The following is a 21692-nucleotide window of genomic DNA, read 5'->3' on the forward strand; positions in this document are numbered from 1 at the left end:
CTGGTCTTCAGGGCCCCCCAGTGAGCGGGCACTCTAGGCTTCATGTGTGTGTGTGTGTGTGTGTGTCAGTAGATGGGAGAAGGGACTGGTCTTCAGGGCCCCCCAGTGAGCGGGCACTCTGGGATTCTGTGGCCCACTGGGCCTCATGTTAAGGGAAAGCTAGAACACTAAACACAGTAAATCCAAGTTCTGTGTGTGTGTGTGTGTGTGTGTGTGTGTGTGTGTGTGTGTCAGTAGGTGGGGTTACATTGACAGTTTTTTTTGTCAAGAAATGTATTTCAATTAATCATAAAATGGCCCTGCTATGTCACTAGACATTAAGAAATCATGTAATCATTAAGTATTTCAAATACTTATATCACTAACAACAGTAGTCTGGCCAGGATATTGTCATTTAAAAAGTGAAGTTGCAGCCCTCACCTGATGTTGATGTTGTCATGTTGTGTTTTGGCCTGATGCGCCACCCTCCACCTATCTACTAATCACAAAGTCAGTAGTGTTTCACCATCTGGGTTGCCAGCTCTGCCAGTGAGGGGGGAGGGGGAGGGGATACACCGCTCTACAGTAATTTGAAAGTGATTGCAGTACTGGTTTTGGCCACAATCTTACATACGGCTCCTTTAAATTAATCCAAATGAAAATCTGTTTACATGGAGTTTGTTCTATTCCGATCAGGTGCTCTCAAGCGCTTTAGAATCTTTGATCAGAACAGCCATTACTGCTTTGCTTTTGCTTGAGAAGCTACAGCGGGCAACCCGACTGACCTTACACATGTCTGTTCAATTGGAATAAGAACAGAATGCAACACCCCTTTTATTCCGATTAAAATTCTAATCGGATTGGCAGTTTTATTCCGATTGAGCCATTATTCCAATTCAAATCGGAATAAAAATGTCCATGTAAACCCACCTAGTGTGTGTGTGTAGTGACGGACTGGCAGAGGCAAACAGCCTCCTTGATGTGTTCCCAGGACTCCAACACTGGACACATCGACGTCTGTTTCTATGCCAATGTTTTGGTCACCACCGCAATGCGTCTATCTTTTTCACAAATGATTGTGGTTTGTTTTGAGGCCAACTGTCCGAGTAGCCAAGCTTCAACCCCCACACTACCAAAGTGACCGCCCTTTCAGGATGTATCACTGCTCTTTCTCTGCATCTGTCACCCTTGGTGCCTGCATGGCTATACTAGCTTTTACATACACCGTGAGGTCACAGAACAACAGTGTTTTTATAAAATTACACCAGTATTAAGAATTATATTTGAATGGACACACCCTACATGTTATTTTTGCTCTGTTTGTAGGGGAAGACTTTTGTCTCTGCCTCCCACTCTGACGGTCAGGCCCACGCTAAGCTGCAGCCCATTCTGTTATACTGCCCAATAAAACCAGTTATATGAAGCTACAAAACTCCACGCTTTTAGACACACAAGACCTGCATCAGCTGTCAGTTAAAGCATGAACTCCAATGGAAAAGCACACCCTTCCTCTCTCTCCCCATCACAGATACACTCACACACACTCTCACACACTCTCTCACACTCTCTCACACTCTCTCACACTCTCTCACACTCTCACTCTCTCACTCTCTCACTCTCTCACTCTCTCACTCTCTCACACACACACACACTCACTCACACACACACTCAATCACACACTCACACACTCACACACACTCTCACACACACTCACACACTCACTCTCTCACACACACACTCACACACTCTCTCACACTCTCTCACACTCTCTCACACTCTCTCACTCTCTCACACACACACACACACACACACACACACACTCACTCACACACACACACTCAATCACACACACACTCAATCACACACTCACACACACTCTCACACACACTCACTCTCTCACTCTCTCACACACACACACTCACTCACTCACTCACTCACTCACTCACTCACTCACTCACTCACTCACTCACTCACACTCACTCACTCACTCACACACTCACACACTCACACACTCACACACTCACACTCACACACACACACACACACACACACACACACACTCACACACACTCACACACACATACACACACACAGTTCTGCAGGTAGTGTTGGCCTGTTTCCCCCTGTGTCTCTGGGATGGCCAGTAAAGCAGGGCGTGGAGCGGCAAGCCCCTTGTTAAAGAGCCTTCGCTGCTGGGGCCCCCGATCAGTCAGGGGTTTACACGGCAGCTTACGAGCACAGGCCGAGAGAGAGAGACCGTGGGCCCGAGGCCAGTGTTGCCAGTCAACGGTCAACTGGAAAAGCTACGCATGATAAATGAAAGAAACTATAGACCCTTTCAACAATAAAAACAAAAACAATGCTTGAACGTTCTATTTTGTTCCCAATCTACTTCCTCTGCATTAAGATAACATATGGAATGTTAAAACGGAAGCCTTGTGGGGCCAACTATGATGCTGATAATGGAACTCTCTTGAAAGGGTCTATACACATCACATTTCCACACATAGAAATTTATACTACTTATGAAAACAGTACATCTGGTCTCTGCCCGAGGTCATTTGGCATAGACTTTAATGAAGATAAAACAAAATGTAACTATAGATTAACATGCGCGTACATTTATATGGATACATTTTATAGTCTTAGGCTGAGACCTCTTGCTGCTTTAGTGATGTAAGTGCTATACCATCAGATGTATGACAGTGTGTGTGCACTGATGATGAAGTGTGTGTAGAATAGAGATATATTGATGTATGAGAGTGTGTGTGCACTGATGATGAAGTGTGTGTAGAATAGATATATTGATGTATGAGTGTGTGTGCACTGATGATGAAGTGTGTGTAGAATAGAGATATATTGATGTATGAGAGTGTGTGTGCACTGATGATGAAGTGTGTGTGTAGTATAGAGATATATTGATGTATAAGAGTGTGTGTGCTCTCCCTTACCCATAGCACTAGGAATGTATCTCCACTGAAATCATACTCAAATCCACAGGCTGCACGAGGAACACTTACGTCGTCATCAGAGCTGTGGGTAGAGCTTTGGACGGAGGCTGGACTCTGGAGCGTCATGGTAACCACGGGTGGGGCTGCAGCAGGTATGCGTGCGTCCGGAACCAGCGTTGGCATGGTAACCACTCGGGTCGGGACGGTCTGCGCTGTTTGGATGTGGAGCACCTGAGTGGGCTGGGGAAATATCATAGGACGAGCTGAGAGAGAGAGAGAGAGAGAGATGGAGAGAGAGAGAGAGAGAGAGAGAGATGGAGAGAGAGAGAGAGAGATGGAGATGGAGAGAGAGAGATGGAGAGAGATGGGGAGGGCAAAAATTAATATGAATTCATATTAAAGGGGGTAAAAATGTAATAAAAAAGAGAAAAATAATGAATTAAGTAATGAGTAAAACATGAAAAAGAGGAGATACAGTGAACAGAACCCTGGTATAACTTGCAGTGAACAGAACCCTGGTATAACTTGCAGTGAACAGAACCCTAGTATAACTTGCAAATTGGCAAAAACTCCTTCAAGAGGTAACGACCACAGTAAAACAACCACAGCAGTGGGCATCTCGAAAATATACATTTCATGCCACACAAATACTCAGACTCAATACTTGGCTGAAGGGAGGGAGGCAGTGTGTGTGTGTGTGTGTGTGTGTGTGTGTGTGTGTGTGTGTGTGTGTGTGTGTGTGTGTGTGTGTGTGTGTGTGTGTGTGTGCGGGGTGGCAGTGATGGCTAAAGTATACACGCCTGATGTCAACCCATCCTAACACTTCCTCTGCCTGGCACCATCTTCCCACTTCACACACAAACGCACACACACGCACACACACACACACACACACACACACACACACACACACACACACACACACACACACACACACACACACACACATAATAAAACAAACTCAAGTGGGTACTGTGTCAGAAACCAGGTCCCATCCTTTAAACAAAGAGGTGCCTCCTAGTCTTTGGTAGCTGCTTCTCACCACACACACACACACACACACACACACACACACACACACATGCACACACACACACACCCTTTAGTGTTAAATGGTGTGTCAGCATTAATGGTTTAGCTGGGGGGACAGGACCTCCCTAGACGCATGGCTGCATGGCTGACCCCTAACCCCTGACCCATGTGCAGCGGTACAGCTGTTAGTCCTCCGTCAGCCTGGGAGGAACTACTGAAACACAAACACACACACCCACTTACACTGAAACACACACACACACACACACACTCTCATCCACTAGCAGGGCCCCTTACAGGCCAGCACGCTAGAGACAGGACCCAGGGAGAGAGGGAGAGAGGGAGAGAGGGAGGGAGAGGGGGGCACCAGAAGAATAACAGAATAACAGAGTGACAGAGCGCAAGACGGATGGAGGCAGGAGGACAGGGAAGACAAAAGAGATGAAAGACAGACAGGCTGCAAGAAAAGAGAACAGCAGAAAGAATTAAGGACTAAAAGGCAAGGAGAGAAAGAAAGAAAGAAAGAAAGAAAGAAAGTGAAAGAAAATTAATGAAAGAAAAAAAGAGAGAAAGAAACCAGTACTGAAGAAAGACAAAACACACACACACACACTCACTAACACATATCATCTTCAGCTCTCATCTCCATCACAAAGCTGGTATATCTGACCACATTAGTAGACTCATTGTGGAGGGCATGGTGGAGCAGTGGGAAGGGCACCACTTGAACAGCGACCCGCAACATTATCGCAATATTGTTACAACGTTGCTATAACGTTGTCCTTTCGCACCTATATCTCGTTCGAAAGCGAGGACAATGTTATAACAACGTTACAACAATATTGCGACAATGTTGCAGGTCACTGTCGGTTTGGATAACAGAGTCTGCTAAACCCTCTGACTTTAGGGGCAGTCGTGGCCTACTGGTTAGGGCTTCGGGCTTGGAACCGCAGGGTTGCCGGTTTGATCCTCGACCAGTGGGAACGGCTGAAGTGCCCTTGAGCAAGGCACCTATCCCCTCACTGCTCCCCGAGCACCGCTGTAGCAAGGCAGCTCACTGCTCCGGGTTAGTGTGTGCTTCACCTCACTGTGTGCTCTGTGTGTTCACTAATTCATGGATGGGATAAATGCAGAGACCAAATTCCTTGTATACGCAAGTATACTTGGCCAAAAACGTGATTTACATTTAATACTGCCTTTTTGAGGCAGTATTAAATGTAAATCTGATACCACAGAATGAGGACAACTGTGGCCCCTCTCTCAACAGAGTTTAAAAGAGAGCGGCCCCTAGCTCTTCTCTCCGAACCTGTGTGTGTGTGTGTGTGTGTGTGTGTGTGTGTGTGTGTGTGTGTGTGTGTGTGTGTGTGTGTGTGTGTGTGTGTGTGCGCATATCTAAGCCTGCTCCTTATCAAACCTCCATCTGAGTGCGAGTGCTTAAATATTCCCCCTCTGTTGGAGGGAAGGTTCCAGGCCGGCCACCCAATCCCTCCGCTTTGATTTCCCCGCTTCTGAAGCGTTGTTGATGCTTGACCTGAATCAGGCCCAGACAGGACATACTGGCTCTTCTTATCGGCTAACATGAGCCCTGGACGGGCGCACTTGAAAGGCGTCTGGATGTTATTGTGGAGCTGGCCAGAGGAGGGGACCTGGGGAGGGGTCTTGCTCTGTGTGCTGGGGAGGCCCAGAGAGGTACGCCTGGCTGTTTGGACTGGCCACTGCTCAACTTGGGGTAGTAGACAACAGATTAGGACCCTGAGTGTGCGTGCGCGCACACACACACACACACACACACACACACACACACACACACACACACACACACACACACACACACACACAAACATGCATGCATATGAAAATGTATGCCCACAGCACTTAAGACAGCATGTCAAAGTTGACTACATCAAAGACACAACAATATTAGATCTGTGCAATGACAAACATGACATGTGCAAAACATTATCCACCCACACGAGCCCACACACACACACTTATGAGACAATCACTACAGAGAACATCTAATCTCACCATATACATGAGGGACTTTAACATAACCCCCTGGAAGAGACACACAATCTCATATTCCCACACTTGCCCCTGGAAGAGTACGTGGGAACCAGAACACCCCTACAACCTGATCAGCACACCCACTACAACCATCAGCTTAAGAATCAGTGAATCCATTGTCCCGTGCATCTGGGCTCTATAAGGTTTCACTAACTGACCAGTAAGAACACTTGGAAGGAGGCGAGATTGCAACATGTTTTTAAACAGATTATCAAAATAAAACTAAGATTGAACACCAATTGCTACTAAAACTGTACACTGCGCTTGGTTGAAATGTCTTCTGTCTAGTGTCTATGGTCATTTAGAACAATTACATCACAGATTGTAGATAGCAATTAGAACATAGAGTTTACTCCTAACACCACTCACATTTGGAGTGTTATACTTCAGCAACTATTTGCTTTGAATAATATGCCTGCTGTATGAATAACTATGATGTAATTGTTGCATGATGGGTAAGCTTAGAGCTCCCTCCTATGGTGGACACTATGGCTTACAGCTGTAGCTCAGGCATTCATGGCCCTAAATGGATAACACAAAACATTGGGTTGAACTTTCGATTTTGCAATAGCTTTTCCCTGTTTCAGGAAGACGTCGTTGAAGTTAACGATTTAAAGACTGGAAAGCACAAATATTTCTCCCCTAGACGTGCAATAAACCCATTTATGTCACTCAAAAGTCTAAGCTCTAGGTTCCAGAATGGTCCTAATACTGAGCCCTAAATGGCCAACATAAAATATTGGGTTGAATTCTCCATTTTGCAATACTTTTTCCCTGTTTCAGGCAGACATCAAACCATTCACAATGTCAGATTGTAATACATCTCCTCACCTGCAGGGGGAGCAGGTTTGATGGCGACCCTGGCAGGCTTGCCCACAGGCAGCACAGGCTGCAGGGACTGGATGGACTGCAACGGCTGCAGGATGATGGTTTTGGCCTGCAGGGGGGCAGCGGCGGCTGTGGGCAGGGGCATAGCTGTGATCACTGGCCTGGGCTGGATGGACACCTTAGGGCTCGGCTGAATGGGCCTCTTCACTGGCTTGGCTAAGGAGACACACACACACACACACACACACACACACACACACACACACACACACACACACACACACACACACACACACACACACACACAAAACACACACACACACACACACACAAACAAGGATAAAAATAAACATCCATCTGAAAAATGTACTACAGAAAGCAGTAATTTGGTAGTGTGTTGTTAAGCCAAATAACTACAGTAGATATTACACAAGGTCACAAAGTAGACCAGGTCACTTTTGTCACTTGTTTTGTTAGTACACTGGGACTGGATACTGTGATTGGCAGTGAGGAGTACTGACCTCTGGGAGTCGGATTGGTCCTCTTAGGTGGTGGTCTTTCAGGGGGCAGCTCCGAGAAGCCACTGGAGTCTGAGCAGACAGAGAGTGGGGACGCCTGGGGCTGGGGAGAGAGCGCCTCGTCCTGCAGAGGGCAGCAGTGAGCAAACACACGTCAGACAGTGCCTTCACAGTCCATTCGCACACACACAAACCAGTGCCTTCACAGTCCATACGCACACACACAAACCAGTGCCTTCACACTCCATACGCACACACACAAACCAGTGCCTTCACACTCCATACGCACACACACAAACCAGTGCCTTCACACTCCATACGCACACACACAAACCTCCATACGCACACACACAAACCAGTGCCTTCACACTCCATACGCACACACACAAACCAGTGCCTTCACACTCCATATGCACACACACAAACCAGTGCACGCACACTCTCAGTCCACATGCACACACACACAAACCAGTGCCTTCACACGCTCAGTCCACATGCACACACACACACACACACACACACACACACACACACACCTCCCCAATGTGTTGTTATGTGTTATTCTAGAACTCCCTCTGTCCAGAACATTCTCCCTCTCCCTAGACATTCCTCAAATTATGCATACTAACTCAGACACCAGCATACACACCAATTATTACACTCTCCCACCACCACACAGAAATGCACACTGCCATTTTTATACAACCAGCAAACAGTACACACATACTCATTTCCTGTTAAATTTGCCCTTTCCAAGAGTGCTAAGAGTGCTCGGCCAGTGTCCTTTAGATTAGAGGTCATCTTACCCATACATCACTCAGGCTTTCCACAGGGACCTAAGCCAGAGAGAAGGCCTTTGGTTGCCCTCAGCCTTAAGTGGAAAAAGCCATTAATGTAATACTAGTAGGATTATACATTTATTTAATTGTCGTAGAGTTACTACTGTGGCACAGCAATGCAATATTGCATGAGGGTAAAATACTAGGGGTGTGTGACAGGATGGGGAGGCGGCTGCAAAGTCAAGTGGTCAACTCAAACGTGGTCTTGACATAGAAAACCACAGCATTGTATATAGGTCCCGCGTCCCTCGTCTTTCTGCTCATCAAATGCAAATAATATGAGTTTCATAAAAACAAAACAAAATCAAAAATATCTAGGCATGTTTCTTTTTGTTCACTTTTCTGTTCAGTCATAACTTTGAAAAATCAATGTTGGCATTGGGCCTCATTCACCAACCGTTCTTGTTCATTCCTTTGTGAATCCGCAGAAGAGTTTTAGTAGGATGCTCTTAAGAACAAATTTAAGAAAATTCTTAGAGAGATATTGGTGAATTGGTATTTTCCTGGTATGTTTCCAGGCAGTGTTGTATCAATGTGCCATGCTCACTTTGTGTTTCATCATGTAATGAGGAGATGAACACCTGGTTACATGAAAACCACAAAGTTAGTTAGTTGTCTTTCTTCTCGGCGAGTCCTCTGTAGTACTTATTGTTGCACGTGCCTATATAGGCGCACTCAGTCTGCAGGCGCTCTTGAAAGTTGTCCAGATAAGAATCTGGTCATGGTCACATTGAAAGCTCCTTGCCTGTGTGTGATGCCCTTGTGATGATTAGAGTGAGCACTAGACTCTGGTTTCACACAGCAGGTGTGTGTGTGTGTGTGTTGTGTGTGTGTGTGTGTGTGTGTGTGTGTGTGTGTGTGTGTGAGAGAGAGAGAGAGAGAGAGAGAGATGACATTCTGCAGTGATTAGGTGAAAGTGAAGCTGCTCAATAAATTATGCTAATGCATCTACAGCTGTGACACACACTCACACACACACACACACACACACACAGACCTGCTATGTCACCCAACTGACAACATGTTGATGGGCTATTGAAATGTTCATTTGCAGATGGAACATCTTAATTAAGACGCCCAGGTGGGGAGGAGGTGCCACACACTTCACCTTCGATCGCACCTCATAGGAGCAGCTGGCATGGGTGGGGTGTTCTCACACACACACACACACACACACTCACGCACACACACACACACACACACACACACACACGCATGCATATGAAAATGTATGCCCACAGCACTTAAGACAGCATGTCAAAGTTGACCACATCAAAGACACAACAATATTAGATGTGTGCAATGACAAACTTTAACATAACCCCCCGGAACAGACACACAATCTCATATTCCCACACTTGCCCCTGGAAGAGTATGTGGGAACCAGAACACCCCTACAACCTGATCAGTACACCCACTACAACCATCAGCTTAAGAATCAGCTTAACAATCACACAGAGATATGTATAGGGGGCATGAAACCCCAATACACACACACTCCACAGAAATCCATACATAATGTGCAACTCTTGCTGTAACATCGCAAATGTGTTCGCACTTGCTTTCACCCAGTGACTGTCACTCACTCAAATACACATGCAAACACGCACGCACACACACACACAATCCCAAAAGACATATTTGCTTCATACTATGTAGATCTAGAGGCACCAATATCCTTTAGATCTACATTGGTATCCTCCAATATCTTTTCAAAGGCAAGTGCTCACAGGAACAACACCAACCCCCCCCCCCCCCCCCCCACCCACACACACACACACACACACACACACACACACACACACACACACACACACACACACACACACACACACACACACACACACACACACACACACACACACACACACACACACAGAAGAGCTGCATATCTTACCGAGAGGGAGTTGGGAGAGTGGGCCTCCAAGGACGTTGGGGAGGGCACTGAGCTGATGGTGTGCGCTGGAGAGAGTGAAGCCGCAGTCATGTCCCCATCTGCAGGGGCACAGCCACACACACACACATTAGCATCCATTCACATCCCTCCACAAAAACACACACACGCCTCAGTCATGTCCCCATCTGCAGGGGCACACACACACACACATTAGCATCCATTCACATCCCTCCACAAAAACACACACACGCCTCAGTCATGTCTCCATCTGCAGGGGCACACACACACACATTAGCATCCATTCACATCCCTCCACAAAAACACACACACGCCTCAGTCATGTCCCCATCTGCAGGGGCACAGCCACACACACACATTAGCATCCATTCACATCCCTCCACAAAAACACACACACGCCTCAGTCATGTCCCCATCTGCAGGGGCACAGCCACACACACACATTAGCATCCATTCACATCCCTCCACAAAAACACACACATTAGCCTCAGTCCGTCCCCCACAAAAACACACATCACAGATCTGCAGGGGCACAGCCACACACACACACATTAGCATCCATTCCCATCCTCCACAAAACACACACACACGCCGGGTAGTCATGTCCCCATCTGCAGGGGCACAGCCACACACACACATTAGCATCCATTCACATCCCTCCACAAAAACACACACACGCCGCAGTCATGTCCCCATCTGCAGGGGCACAGCCACACACACACATTAGCATCCATTCACATCCCTCCACAAAAACACACACACGCCGCAGTCATGTCCCCATCTGCAGGGGCACAGCCACACACACACATTAGCATCCATTCACATCCCTCCACAAAAACACACACACGCCTCGGTCATGTCCCCATCTGCAGGGGCACACACACACACACACACATTAGCATCCATTCACATCCCTCCACAAAAACACACACACGCCGCAGTCATGTCCCCATCTGCAGGGGCACAGCCACACACACACATTAACATCCATTCACATCCCTCCACAAAAACACACACACGCCTCGGTCATGTCCCCATCTGCAGGGGCACAGCCACACACACACATTAGCATCCATTCACATCCCTCCACAAAAACACACACACGCCTCAGTCTCTCGTAACGCCTCAGAACATTGCTGGATTCCTTTCATACACCACCATTAGCGTGGGGGCTCAAGAACATGCCCCCAAAGTGTAGCGCTGTAACTGCCTGGCTGCTTTAGCTGCTGGCTGCAGCAACTCAAACTAGGTAAAACCGACTGTTTTCGGGTTTTTTGTTCCGAGAGTACTCAGTGTCCTCGAGAAATGGAGATCTATGAGAATAATCGCCGGACTTCTCTTTTAATAGATTGTTCAAATAAAAAAAGTCCATCAAAAAAGCATACTCATAAACTGCACAATAGTTACACACAGGTGAGTAATTTAGACAGAGTTAGTACTACTACAGGACACGATTCATTAGCCACTTAAATATGGACATACTGTACATTTCAATTCTACCCATCACCAATCAGGTAATCAAGATAACTCCTCATTTCTTTGTGGGCACACCATCATGTTGCCGTGGGAGGAACACACACACACACACAGCAGCTCCCTGAGAGCCAGAACATCTGCCTAGTCAAACATCCCATAATGTACAACACCAGCTGCCACGGCAGTCCCATTGAGAACAGCCATACTGACACATGCTAGTGTGTTTGATGCTGGAAAAGAGACACACACACACACCTCCAGTGGGTCTTCATACTCAAGAAGAAGTCTTGGTAGGGACACTAATATCCCAATTGTTTTCTTTAGTAATGTATGGTCATTATCAAGTTAGATTAGCTTTATAGAATAGAATAGAATAGAATAGAATTATTTATTGTCAGAATACAACAACATTGGGTGGCATTCCTCTTGGTGCTTTATAATACATTTATAAAAGGGGAAAAAAGAACCATAAACTAGATTTATCTTAATTAGGTGTACAGGTTTGAGACTGACTCCTTTTCCAAAAAGTCCTGAGCAGTTATATGCAAATGCCTCTGAATAACTCCGAGGCAGCTAAACTGGTAAAAACTGCAGCATCAGATCACTATGAGGAAGTATACAGTCTTTACAGTAACTGTGTGATAGATCGCTGATACCCTGCATCAACAGGAACTAAAAGAGAAGATAATGACACTAAAAGACAGAAGGTTTTAGACAAAGTATGTAACTGTGCTCAGCAGGACTAGTGCTTTAACTAAGTATTTGTCATATTTATTCTTCTGGTTTCCTCGGTTTTTCTGAAGTGCTTAGTTTTAGAATTTCATATTTAAACAATGGTAAATCATGCCTGCCTTGCAACACTAAACTGCCTTCTCTGATCTTTGAGGGCAGATTCACTGGGGCTAAATTAAGGACGACTGACTGACCCCACGTCAGTGGTTATTCTGGGTCTGGGTCTCAAGTTTACCTGTGCAGGTGCTGCTGGTGTCTGGGCTCCAGGGAGGCAGGTCCATGTCGAAGTCCAGATCAGGGACCTCGCCAGCCTGGCCGTAGGAACAAAGACAGGCCATTACATACGGCACACAGTGGAACACGAACACGAACACACATACACACAAACACACACACACATATACACAAAGACAGGCCATTACATATGGCACACAGTGGAACACGAACACGAACACACATACACACAAACACACACACACATATACACAAAGACAGGCCATTACATATGGCACACAGTGGAACACGAACACGAACACAAATACACATACATATACGCACACACACACACACATACGCACACACACACAAGAACAGACACACACACACACACACATATGCACGCACGTACACACACACACACATACAAAAACAGACACACACACACACACACACACACACATATGCACGCACGTACACACACACACACACATACGCACACACACACAAAAACAGACACACACACACACACACACACACACACACACACACACACACACACACACACACACTGCAAAAAATGAATTCTAACCAAGTGTTATTGATCTTATATTAAGATTAAAAAATCTATTTGGTATTGTTTTTAGTATGAAAATACTTTACCTAGCTCTCTCAAAGATCATTTTGACTTAATTTAAGAAGACTTTAACTTATTTTTAAGGAGTCTTATCAAGACAAATTTGCTCAACGCACTGGCAGACAAATTTGCTTGTTTTTAGGACAAATTTGCTTTACGCACTGGCAGACAAATTTGCTTGTTTTCATGAGATGTCTTAAAATAAGTCTTTTTTTTTTAAATTAAGTCAAATGATTTCACAAGAAAGCGCTAGGTAAGTCTCTTTATACTGAAAACAATACCAACTAGTTTTTTTATCTTGATATAAGATTAATAACACTTGGTTAGATTTTGTTAGATAAGCAGTTTTTGCAGTGCACAAACACACAAACACACACACACACACACACAAACACAAACACACACACACACACACACACACATATATACACAAAGACAGGCCATTACATACAGCACACAGTGGAACACGAACACGAACACACACACACACACACACACAAACACACACACAAAGACAGGCCATTTCATATGGCACACAGTGGAACACGGCACAATGGCGAATCGGCGTCTGCGTCTTAAGTTTGTAATGTTTTGCCTGGTGCGTGAACTCCAAAAGTTGAGTATTACAGTAGAAAAAGCAGAGGCGCACTCAAGGGCTTGATACTAATACAATTTGTATTGAGAGCCGAGGTTTTTACGATGAGTCTAAGGACAAAAAAACTATGAAACAAACGTTTCGGGCTTAGCCCATTATCAACACGAACACACACAAACACACACACACAAAGTTGTAAACAAATACACAAAAAACATGAATAAAACACTGCAAATATGCATATGCCATGCAAACCCATATGTTGGCTGTGACTGAGGAAACAATCATCAATCCAACCTCCTCCAAAACACCTCCTCAAGTTCTATATTTTGGGTAGACCTACTCACAAAACCCATACAGTAGCTTACAGTCGGATGCAAACAAAAAAATAATGACAATTGTTAATAAGTCTAATTCTTTTCTATGAGCCCTATAGCCTATGTGGAGTGGGTAGACTGTATGATATGCTGCTGTGTTGAGTGTAGGGAGGCATAGAGCAGTGTAACCAGCAGCAGCAGACTCACATAGGCATCCCCCTCGAGAGCTCTCAGGAGCTCATCTGCATCCCCAAGGCCCTCCAGCTCATCAAACAGGCTGATGTCTGTAGACAGAGACAGACGCAATGGTTACATCTCCACTGGGAACAGACTACAGGTTAAGTGAAGCGTGAACCATGAACATGCTCTGTACAAAACGCAGCTCAGAACAATTAACTGTCTATACTGGATAGATAGAAAGACCTAAATAAAATGTTCAAATTATAAATATTCTATCAGGCTATGATGATTTGACACTGTAGTTATATTCAGGTTGCTAACTAAATGTATTCAATATAATATGGGCACACAGCATCGCTACACCATGGGCATGACGACACAGCCTCAAGTTATTTCCATTTATTACACGGCTCTTCATAGTGCTGCAGAATGCTCCATTCACTTGAATGGGCCTTCCCAACGTTCGGCGGTCTGCTAATTCTGAATAACAGACCGTTGCTAAGTATAACAGACCGCTGTCAAGGAAAATGGGCTTTGTGCTTCTAAGTCAATTCTTTCATATCACTACGCAAGGATTGGGAACTTCATTAAAATGTGAAAGTAGACGGTTGATCAGCTGTGTTCTAAAGAATGTTTGATTCAAGTTCAGCGTGTGTTGTTGCGAACTATTTGTTTCTCAGCAAAAGCCATGATGAAACGGTAACAAATAGGCTATAGCCTAGGCTATGTAGGCTAAAGAGTCATATCGTGGGGAGTTTATTGTGTCGTTTTGGTAAGTAGCCGTGTAATAAGCGGGATAATGTATAGGACGCCGGTCATTGTCGGGAGATAGGTCCCTTCAGGGCGGAACAAGACCGCTGCGCGTCGGGGTTCGGTTCGCCCTGTCGGAACCTATCTCCCGACAATGACCGGCGTTCTATACATTGTCCCTTACTTATCAAAACTGTAACGGCCCCTGGCCAGGAAGCAACTTGGACTAAGCAGGGTGAATCATGCACATGCGTGCTGTACTGTACACTTATGTAACGGGGGCGGGCCTAATATTATTACAGGACTAAAATTACAGGTCTCAATCAATCCAGCGTCTACAGCATCAAGTCAGCTCCAATTACTAACTACACCATGCAACGCCTGTCATGTACAGCACCACTTTCATTATTATTAGGCTATTAGCTAGGCTTGGCACTATCGCTAGCTATTTGTTACATTTAGATAACAGATACAACATAATAACGGTGACATGTTACATTTACTAGGCTACAAATGCAATTTAGCCACCCCCATTCAACCGTGGATGAGGTGAATAAACTTGGTTTCGTAATAAGAAGCTAAAGTTAGCCTTAACGTTAACTTACCCCATTCCCCATCCTGGTCAATGCAAATGTTCCCCGTAACAACGTTACTCATTGTTGTATCCTGATGATCTAGGTGATCTTCGAAGTCTAACGTTAAACCTGACGCCATTCTTCCAATAATACATTAGTAAAGATTTGATTGAAGCAAATAACGCCTTCTATCTAAAACTCAAAGCAGAACATCTGTGACATCTGGTCCAAAACAACCTGTCTAATGCAACTTCCTGTAATTTGCGTCGTAGTCATAGTACGTACACGTCTGTTTTACTGTGAACTACGGGTGCTGTAGAGGAGTAAACATAACCGTGCACGTCCGATATGTAGATGGATAGTGTTAGCAAAGAGTATGGTGTTAGGCTACTGTTAAACAAGTGAAAGTGTAAACTGTAGGCTAAGCCGAAGTCGCTCTGAATAATACCACAACATGATCAAAAGCTTGCTGATACTTGGTTTATTCTTCTTTTTTATTTAGTGTCATCGATAATTTACTTATTATTATGGCCGCCGCGCAGCGAACAGGCTAGGCTTAGTCAGGCTTAGAGTTGTTTTTCTTTCGGATTTTTTTTTTCTCACAGTAATTTTGTGTCAATGATTCACGGGACACTGAAAGACATACACAAAACTTGTTGGGCATAGCCCCACAAGGATGACACGGAACCATTGTTTTCAGTTTTCAAACACCCTCTGAATGCATGCCAAGTTTCGTGGAATTCCGTTCATGGGGGACTATACAATAAATTAATATGTGTACATTTAGTGACTGTATGCATGCACTCATGAACACACGCAAACACACACATAAAGGCACGCACACATAAACACACAAGTATGCACACACAAACAAACACACACATGCAGGCACGCACACAAACACACACAGACACGCACACCCCATTACCCCCACACACCCACTCACAAGCGAACACACAGACACATAAAACACACATGCAGGCAAGCAGACACACACACACACACACAAGCGAGAAGACACACACAGAGAAGCATGCATATACACAAAAGCAAACGCACACACTCGTATAAAGTGCAGTTTTGAATCTGTCAACCAAAGATACCTGCGATTACAATGCTACAACGCCTTTCGTTTTTCATTTTTGCCTTTTCATTTTAAACTAGATGGAGCTACACCTCAAATGAGTAGATATTGGATGTGTTGACATGGCCCCTGGAGACCAACATACCAAAATAATTTGATCATCCTAAGCCCTACGGTTCTCGAGATATTCACAGAAACTGTGTCCGGCCACCTACAGGCCGATTGGTGTACAGTCACCAATATGTACACATATATTCATTTATTGTATGGCCCCCCATGAATGGAATTCCACAAAACTTGGCATGCATTCAGAGGGTGTTATAATGATCCTACACTTCAAATTACGTGCAGTTTTAAACATGTCAGCCAGAGATACCTGCGATTACAATGCCTCGTTTTTACTTTTTAATTTTTAACTAGGTGGCGCTATACCTCAAATGAGTGGATATTGGATGGGTTGACAAGGCCCCTTGAGAGCAACATATGAAAAAAGTTGGTCATCTTAGGCCCTACGGTTCTTGAGATATTCACAGAACACTGTGTCCTGCCCATCTTTCGGGGGGCCTGCGCGACAGATCAAAAAACAATGGTTCCGTGTCATCCTTGTGGGGCTACATGTACCAAGTTTCGTGCAGCCTGGTCTTTCAGTGTCCCGGGAATGGTTGACACAAAATTACTAAAGAAAAAATAAATGAATAAATAAAAATACAGAAGAAAAAAAACTCTGACTAACCCCATATTTGATACTAAACTATGAACTAGTTCCTCATTTTCCATATCATTGTCACATACCAGTGTAATCAGTGACACACCAGTAATTTTATGGTGTAGTCTTTTGGTACATCAGATTTCAAGTTTATTGTCATGTAGACCTACTCATAAAAGGATTCATCAGTAATGAAATTTCTTATGCTCAAGAGCCAGATCAACTTTAAAGAATAAATTAAATAGTAGTAATTAAAAGGTATGCTAATTGCTAATAAAACAAGATTAAACAGGACAAGAAGTATGGGTGAGTATCAAGAAAAAAGACATTAAGAGAAGATAAAAGACTAAAACTAAAGAGGCAAGTGCAAAAAAAAAAAAACACTGAGGAGGTGTGAGGTTGATGACATTAGGTTTGAGGAAGAGTATGGCAGTTCAGCATCTTGATGCCTTGTGTATAGAAACTGTCTCCGTATCTGCTGGTACAGGTCTAAATGCTCTTGTACCTTCTACCAGATGGGATAGGAGGGTGAAGAGACTGTGGCTGGGATGACAGGGGTCTGAAAGGATCCGCTTGGCCTTTCGCTAGCTATAAAGGTCCTGGATAGTTGCTAACTCAGTCCTTGTAATGCGCTGCACTGACCAGACCACCTTTTGCAGAGCTTTGCATGGGCGATGCTATTACCATATCGTGCAGATTTGGATACCTAGCTCATATATTCTTACTGCACACCCCTCAGGTTAAGTTTGTCCCATTTGATTGCCTTACAGCCAATCTTGGTGCTGTGCAAGCTACATGATACAAAAAGACTGGTTGAGATAAACTGTGGGAAAAGGTCAGCATTGTGAAAGACTGGAAGGTCAAGGGTTCCCTGGCTCCAGAACCAATTGAGTTGGTTGGTTGCAATACCACCAAAATGTCAGAAGATGGCAGTAGAATCCTATGATGCTGCTCCACTGCACTCATGAAAAGGACTTCACAAGTGTTGCAAATGCCCAGTGCCTGACCAGTGGAATTCTGTATAGGTTTGCTGGTCAGCTGTAACACACTCAAGCAGCAGTGTGATCAACTTAATCTCACTAGCAAGATTAGTAGAGTATTTTGCAGATCATTTTTATCCTGTCTTCTCCGAGCAAGTTTTCTCATGCTCATTTCCTCTCTTAGTCTCTCTCTCTCTCTCTCTCTCTCTCTCTCTCTCTCTCTCTGTCTCTCTGATAAAATCTAAATGTTGACACACTAACATTTAGGTGTGACTAAGCCGAACAGTTGAGAAACCTTAGATCTGATGGTATTTAAAGACACCTCACCTGTCAACATACAGCTTTTTTCTTGGTAAATGTGGGATCACAGAGTTGTAACTTGTGACACACAACTTACCTGTGATATGATCTATGGTATTAACCATACACTTTAAGATTGCAGAAATAAACAAGTTTTCCAGATGAAGCTACTGAAATGACATCAATCTTCGACCCTGGCGGTGTGTAAAAGTCAAATACAGAGCAGGGTGGCACAAATATATGTTTTGTGGAACAATTGAGATTGTACCGACAAGGGCATTACATAAAAAGTCAGACATACAAACCTAGATACCTTTGACAGTCGGACCTTCATAATGTCACTGTCAGATAGGTCGTGCAACCCACCCTATCGGCGCCCGGCCTGTGAAATAGAAGTCAGATGCTCTTTCGAGGGACATTCTGGTCCTGGTTATACGATGGTGTCAGGTCACTGGAGTAGGGCACCCATCCCTGAGGAGATCAGGAGCCCTGGGGAACAGGTGCTCGCTAGCCCTAATCTCTCTGGTCCTCCGGGGACAGCAACAGCTTAACCTGAGGTGGTCTCCTCAATCTCTGACGGATTTGACACCCCCACTCCTGCCCTGGCCAGATCTCTGTCCTTGGCACAAATTAAAATAACAAACACACACACACACACACACACACACACACACACACACACACACACACACACACACACACCTTGCGGGTGTGTGCGACCCCTGTGAGCATGTGTGAGGAGGATGCGTGGCCCGTGGCGCCCTTCACGTGTTTCTCATTAACACAGAGTTGCAAGCGCTGCCATGGCCACTTCAGCAGCATCTTGCTGGATGCCGTGTGGCTGCACCTGCGCTCACATGAAAATCAGGGGCAGTGCCACTCCTGTGACAAATATCTGGAATTCTGTGATGAGCTGTGTTGTGCTGTCCTGTGTTGTGTTGTGCTGCGCTGCGCTGCGTTGTGCTGTGCTGTGCTGTGCTGTGCTGTGTTGAGTTGAGTTGTGTTTTGTTGTGCTTCATTGGGCTGTGCAATGTCATGCCGTGCTGTGCTGTGCTGTGCTGTGCTGTGCTGTGGTGGGCTGTGCTGTGCTGTGCTGTGCTGTGATGTGTTGTCCTATGCTGTGCTGAATGAGTGTTGACATGAGCAAACGGATGTTCACATAGCCCAAAGGCCTCTTAGCAGGCTATGTGTAAAGTTAGCCTTGGGATAAAAATAGTTCAGTGGAACACTTTGGTGAATATAGAAACTGTACTATGGTATGGCCCTCACTGACAATTAGAAAATGAAACTATAGTGCTCAGCACTCAATACCTCTGCTTCCTGACGGGGGGTTGATCTGGGAGAACGTGTCAAAGCCTGTCGATTGGCATCTTGTGTGGAAGTGTTGGGACATGTTTGATCTGTCATGGAGAAGGGGTTCGTCTTCATGGCCACTGCAAACACACCTGCTGGGAGCTTTGTTCAGGGACACCCCGAACCAGGGATCTGATTTCAGGAAAGGACTTCTCTTTCTCTCCCTTTCTCCCTCTCTCCTTCTCTCTTCCTCTTTTCCTGTGTGTGTGTGTGTGTCTGGTGTGAGAAATGTGTCCCTTGGTGTCTTTTCATCTTGCAACCAAACTAAAAATGCTTTCAGAATATTTCGAAAAATGCCTGTGTAAAAATAAGAATTCCTAATCAATATCACCAAAACCATCATCAAATATGATTTCTGTCTGGTCACCTCTCATCTGTCTAGTCAGCTGGGAACATGATTCAGGTGGATGACTATGGCAAATAGTTGGCAAACAACCTCAGGTCATAAACTTTGTGTTTGGTGACCATGAGGAATGTGAATACCAAACAATGCATGATGCTATAGCATTTTCAAATGAAATGTCTTTGCATCAACCCTTTTTACCTCTCAATAATGGCACTTCTGAGCTCGTTGTCTTATGTCCCCAATGTGCCCCAGGCAACCATTCGCAATGATAGTTATTTAGGGCTGATACAACAAAATCAAAATGAGGGCAGTCATGACTATTTATATTGTACCAGGGGTGTCAAACATAAGGCCCGGGGGCCAGATCAAGCCCGCCAGCAGGTTTCATACGGCCCCCCAGATGTTCTGGGTATGGTGGGGAAATTAGAAAAAAAAAGATAGTCTTCAACAATGTGTAACAAGCAATTTCTCTATGATATATTGATTAAACCACTACAAACCATCCTCAGGAAGGAAGAGGCTGAAAGAACTGATATGGAAGTAGGTTATTTAAGAGAGATAGCGTTATATATGATAGATGATAGTACATGATTTGTACTTGTTTGCTTATAAGTGGGTATGGTAAGGGAGTATATCAAACAACACTCACACCCATGCAGAAAAAGTATAATGACCATGACAATGACGGCCCTCACAAGGTCTCATTCAAACAAATCTGGCCCACTACATAATATGAGTTTGACACCCCTGTACTATTACACATACTGAATGCCAGATGTCATTATGTATTATGAATGCTTTATAGACGTTTATAAATGCTTTCTCAATGCTTTTATGGATACTGAGTTCAAGTGTTACCACAATGTCAATAAGATTGTTGTTTTTGTGCAATCCAAAGCATGGCACGCTCTGCCAAGACACCACGTTAGTCACGATGGTCATGGGGCTGAGCCAAGGGGGCTGAACTGGGCAGGGGGGAAGTGAGACTGAGGAGTTGATGGAGCAGAAAGAGGTTAAGGTGGCATCCCTGAGCTCAGCCTGGTCAAGTCCATCAAAGTAATTGAGTCTAAAGTCTTGCCCAGACCCCAAAACGCAGACATACAGAGGGATTAACAGGTTAATGTAATGTTGGGGCAGGGCTTTGGACAGGATGCGCACATTCTATCTCTCTTTTCTCTCTCTCTGTCTCTGTCTTACACACACACACACACATACACACAATCACACACACAGACACACACACACACACAGGCTGGAACATCTGTGTGAAATGGATTACTGTGGGCTTTGTTCAATCCAAAGTTGCCATAGAAACT

General features: G+C 44.8%; 1 protein-coding gene across 1 annotated transcript in view; it reads right to left on the bottom strand.

The window, feature by feature from the left end:
* atf6 (activating transcription factor 6) overlaps nt 1–15878 on the bottom strand; it is a 70682-nt gene extending 54804 nt beyond the window's left edge. Inside the window, exons 1-7 of the mRNA XM_048252123.1 lie at nt 15638–15878; nt 14310–14386; nt 12573–12648; nt 10112–10209; nt 7379–7499; nt 6861–7073; nt 3000–3193 (exon numbers count right to left, since the gene is read on the bottom strand). Of these exons, the coding sequence (XP_048108080.1) occupies nt 3000–3193; nt 6861–7073; nt 7379–7499; nt 10112–10209; nt 12573–12648; nt 14310–14386; nt 15638–15746 (888 nt within the window). The 5' untranslated portion in view covers nt 15747–15878. The remainder of the gene's footprint in view (nt 1–2999; nt 3194–6860; nt 7074–7378; nt 7500–10111; nt 10210–12572; nt 12649–14309; nt 14387–15637) is intronic.
* Between the last annotated feature and the right edge of the window lie 5814 nt (nt 15879–21692).

Source organism: Alosa alosa, chromosome 9 (genome assembly GCF_017589495.1).
Source record: "Alosa alosa isolate M-15738 ecotype Scorff River chromosome 9, AALO_Geno_1.1, whole genome shotgun sequence".
Classification (NCBI taxonomy): Eukaryota; Metazoa; Chordata; class Actinopteri; order Clupeiformes; family Clupeidae; genus Alosa; species Alosa alosa.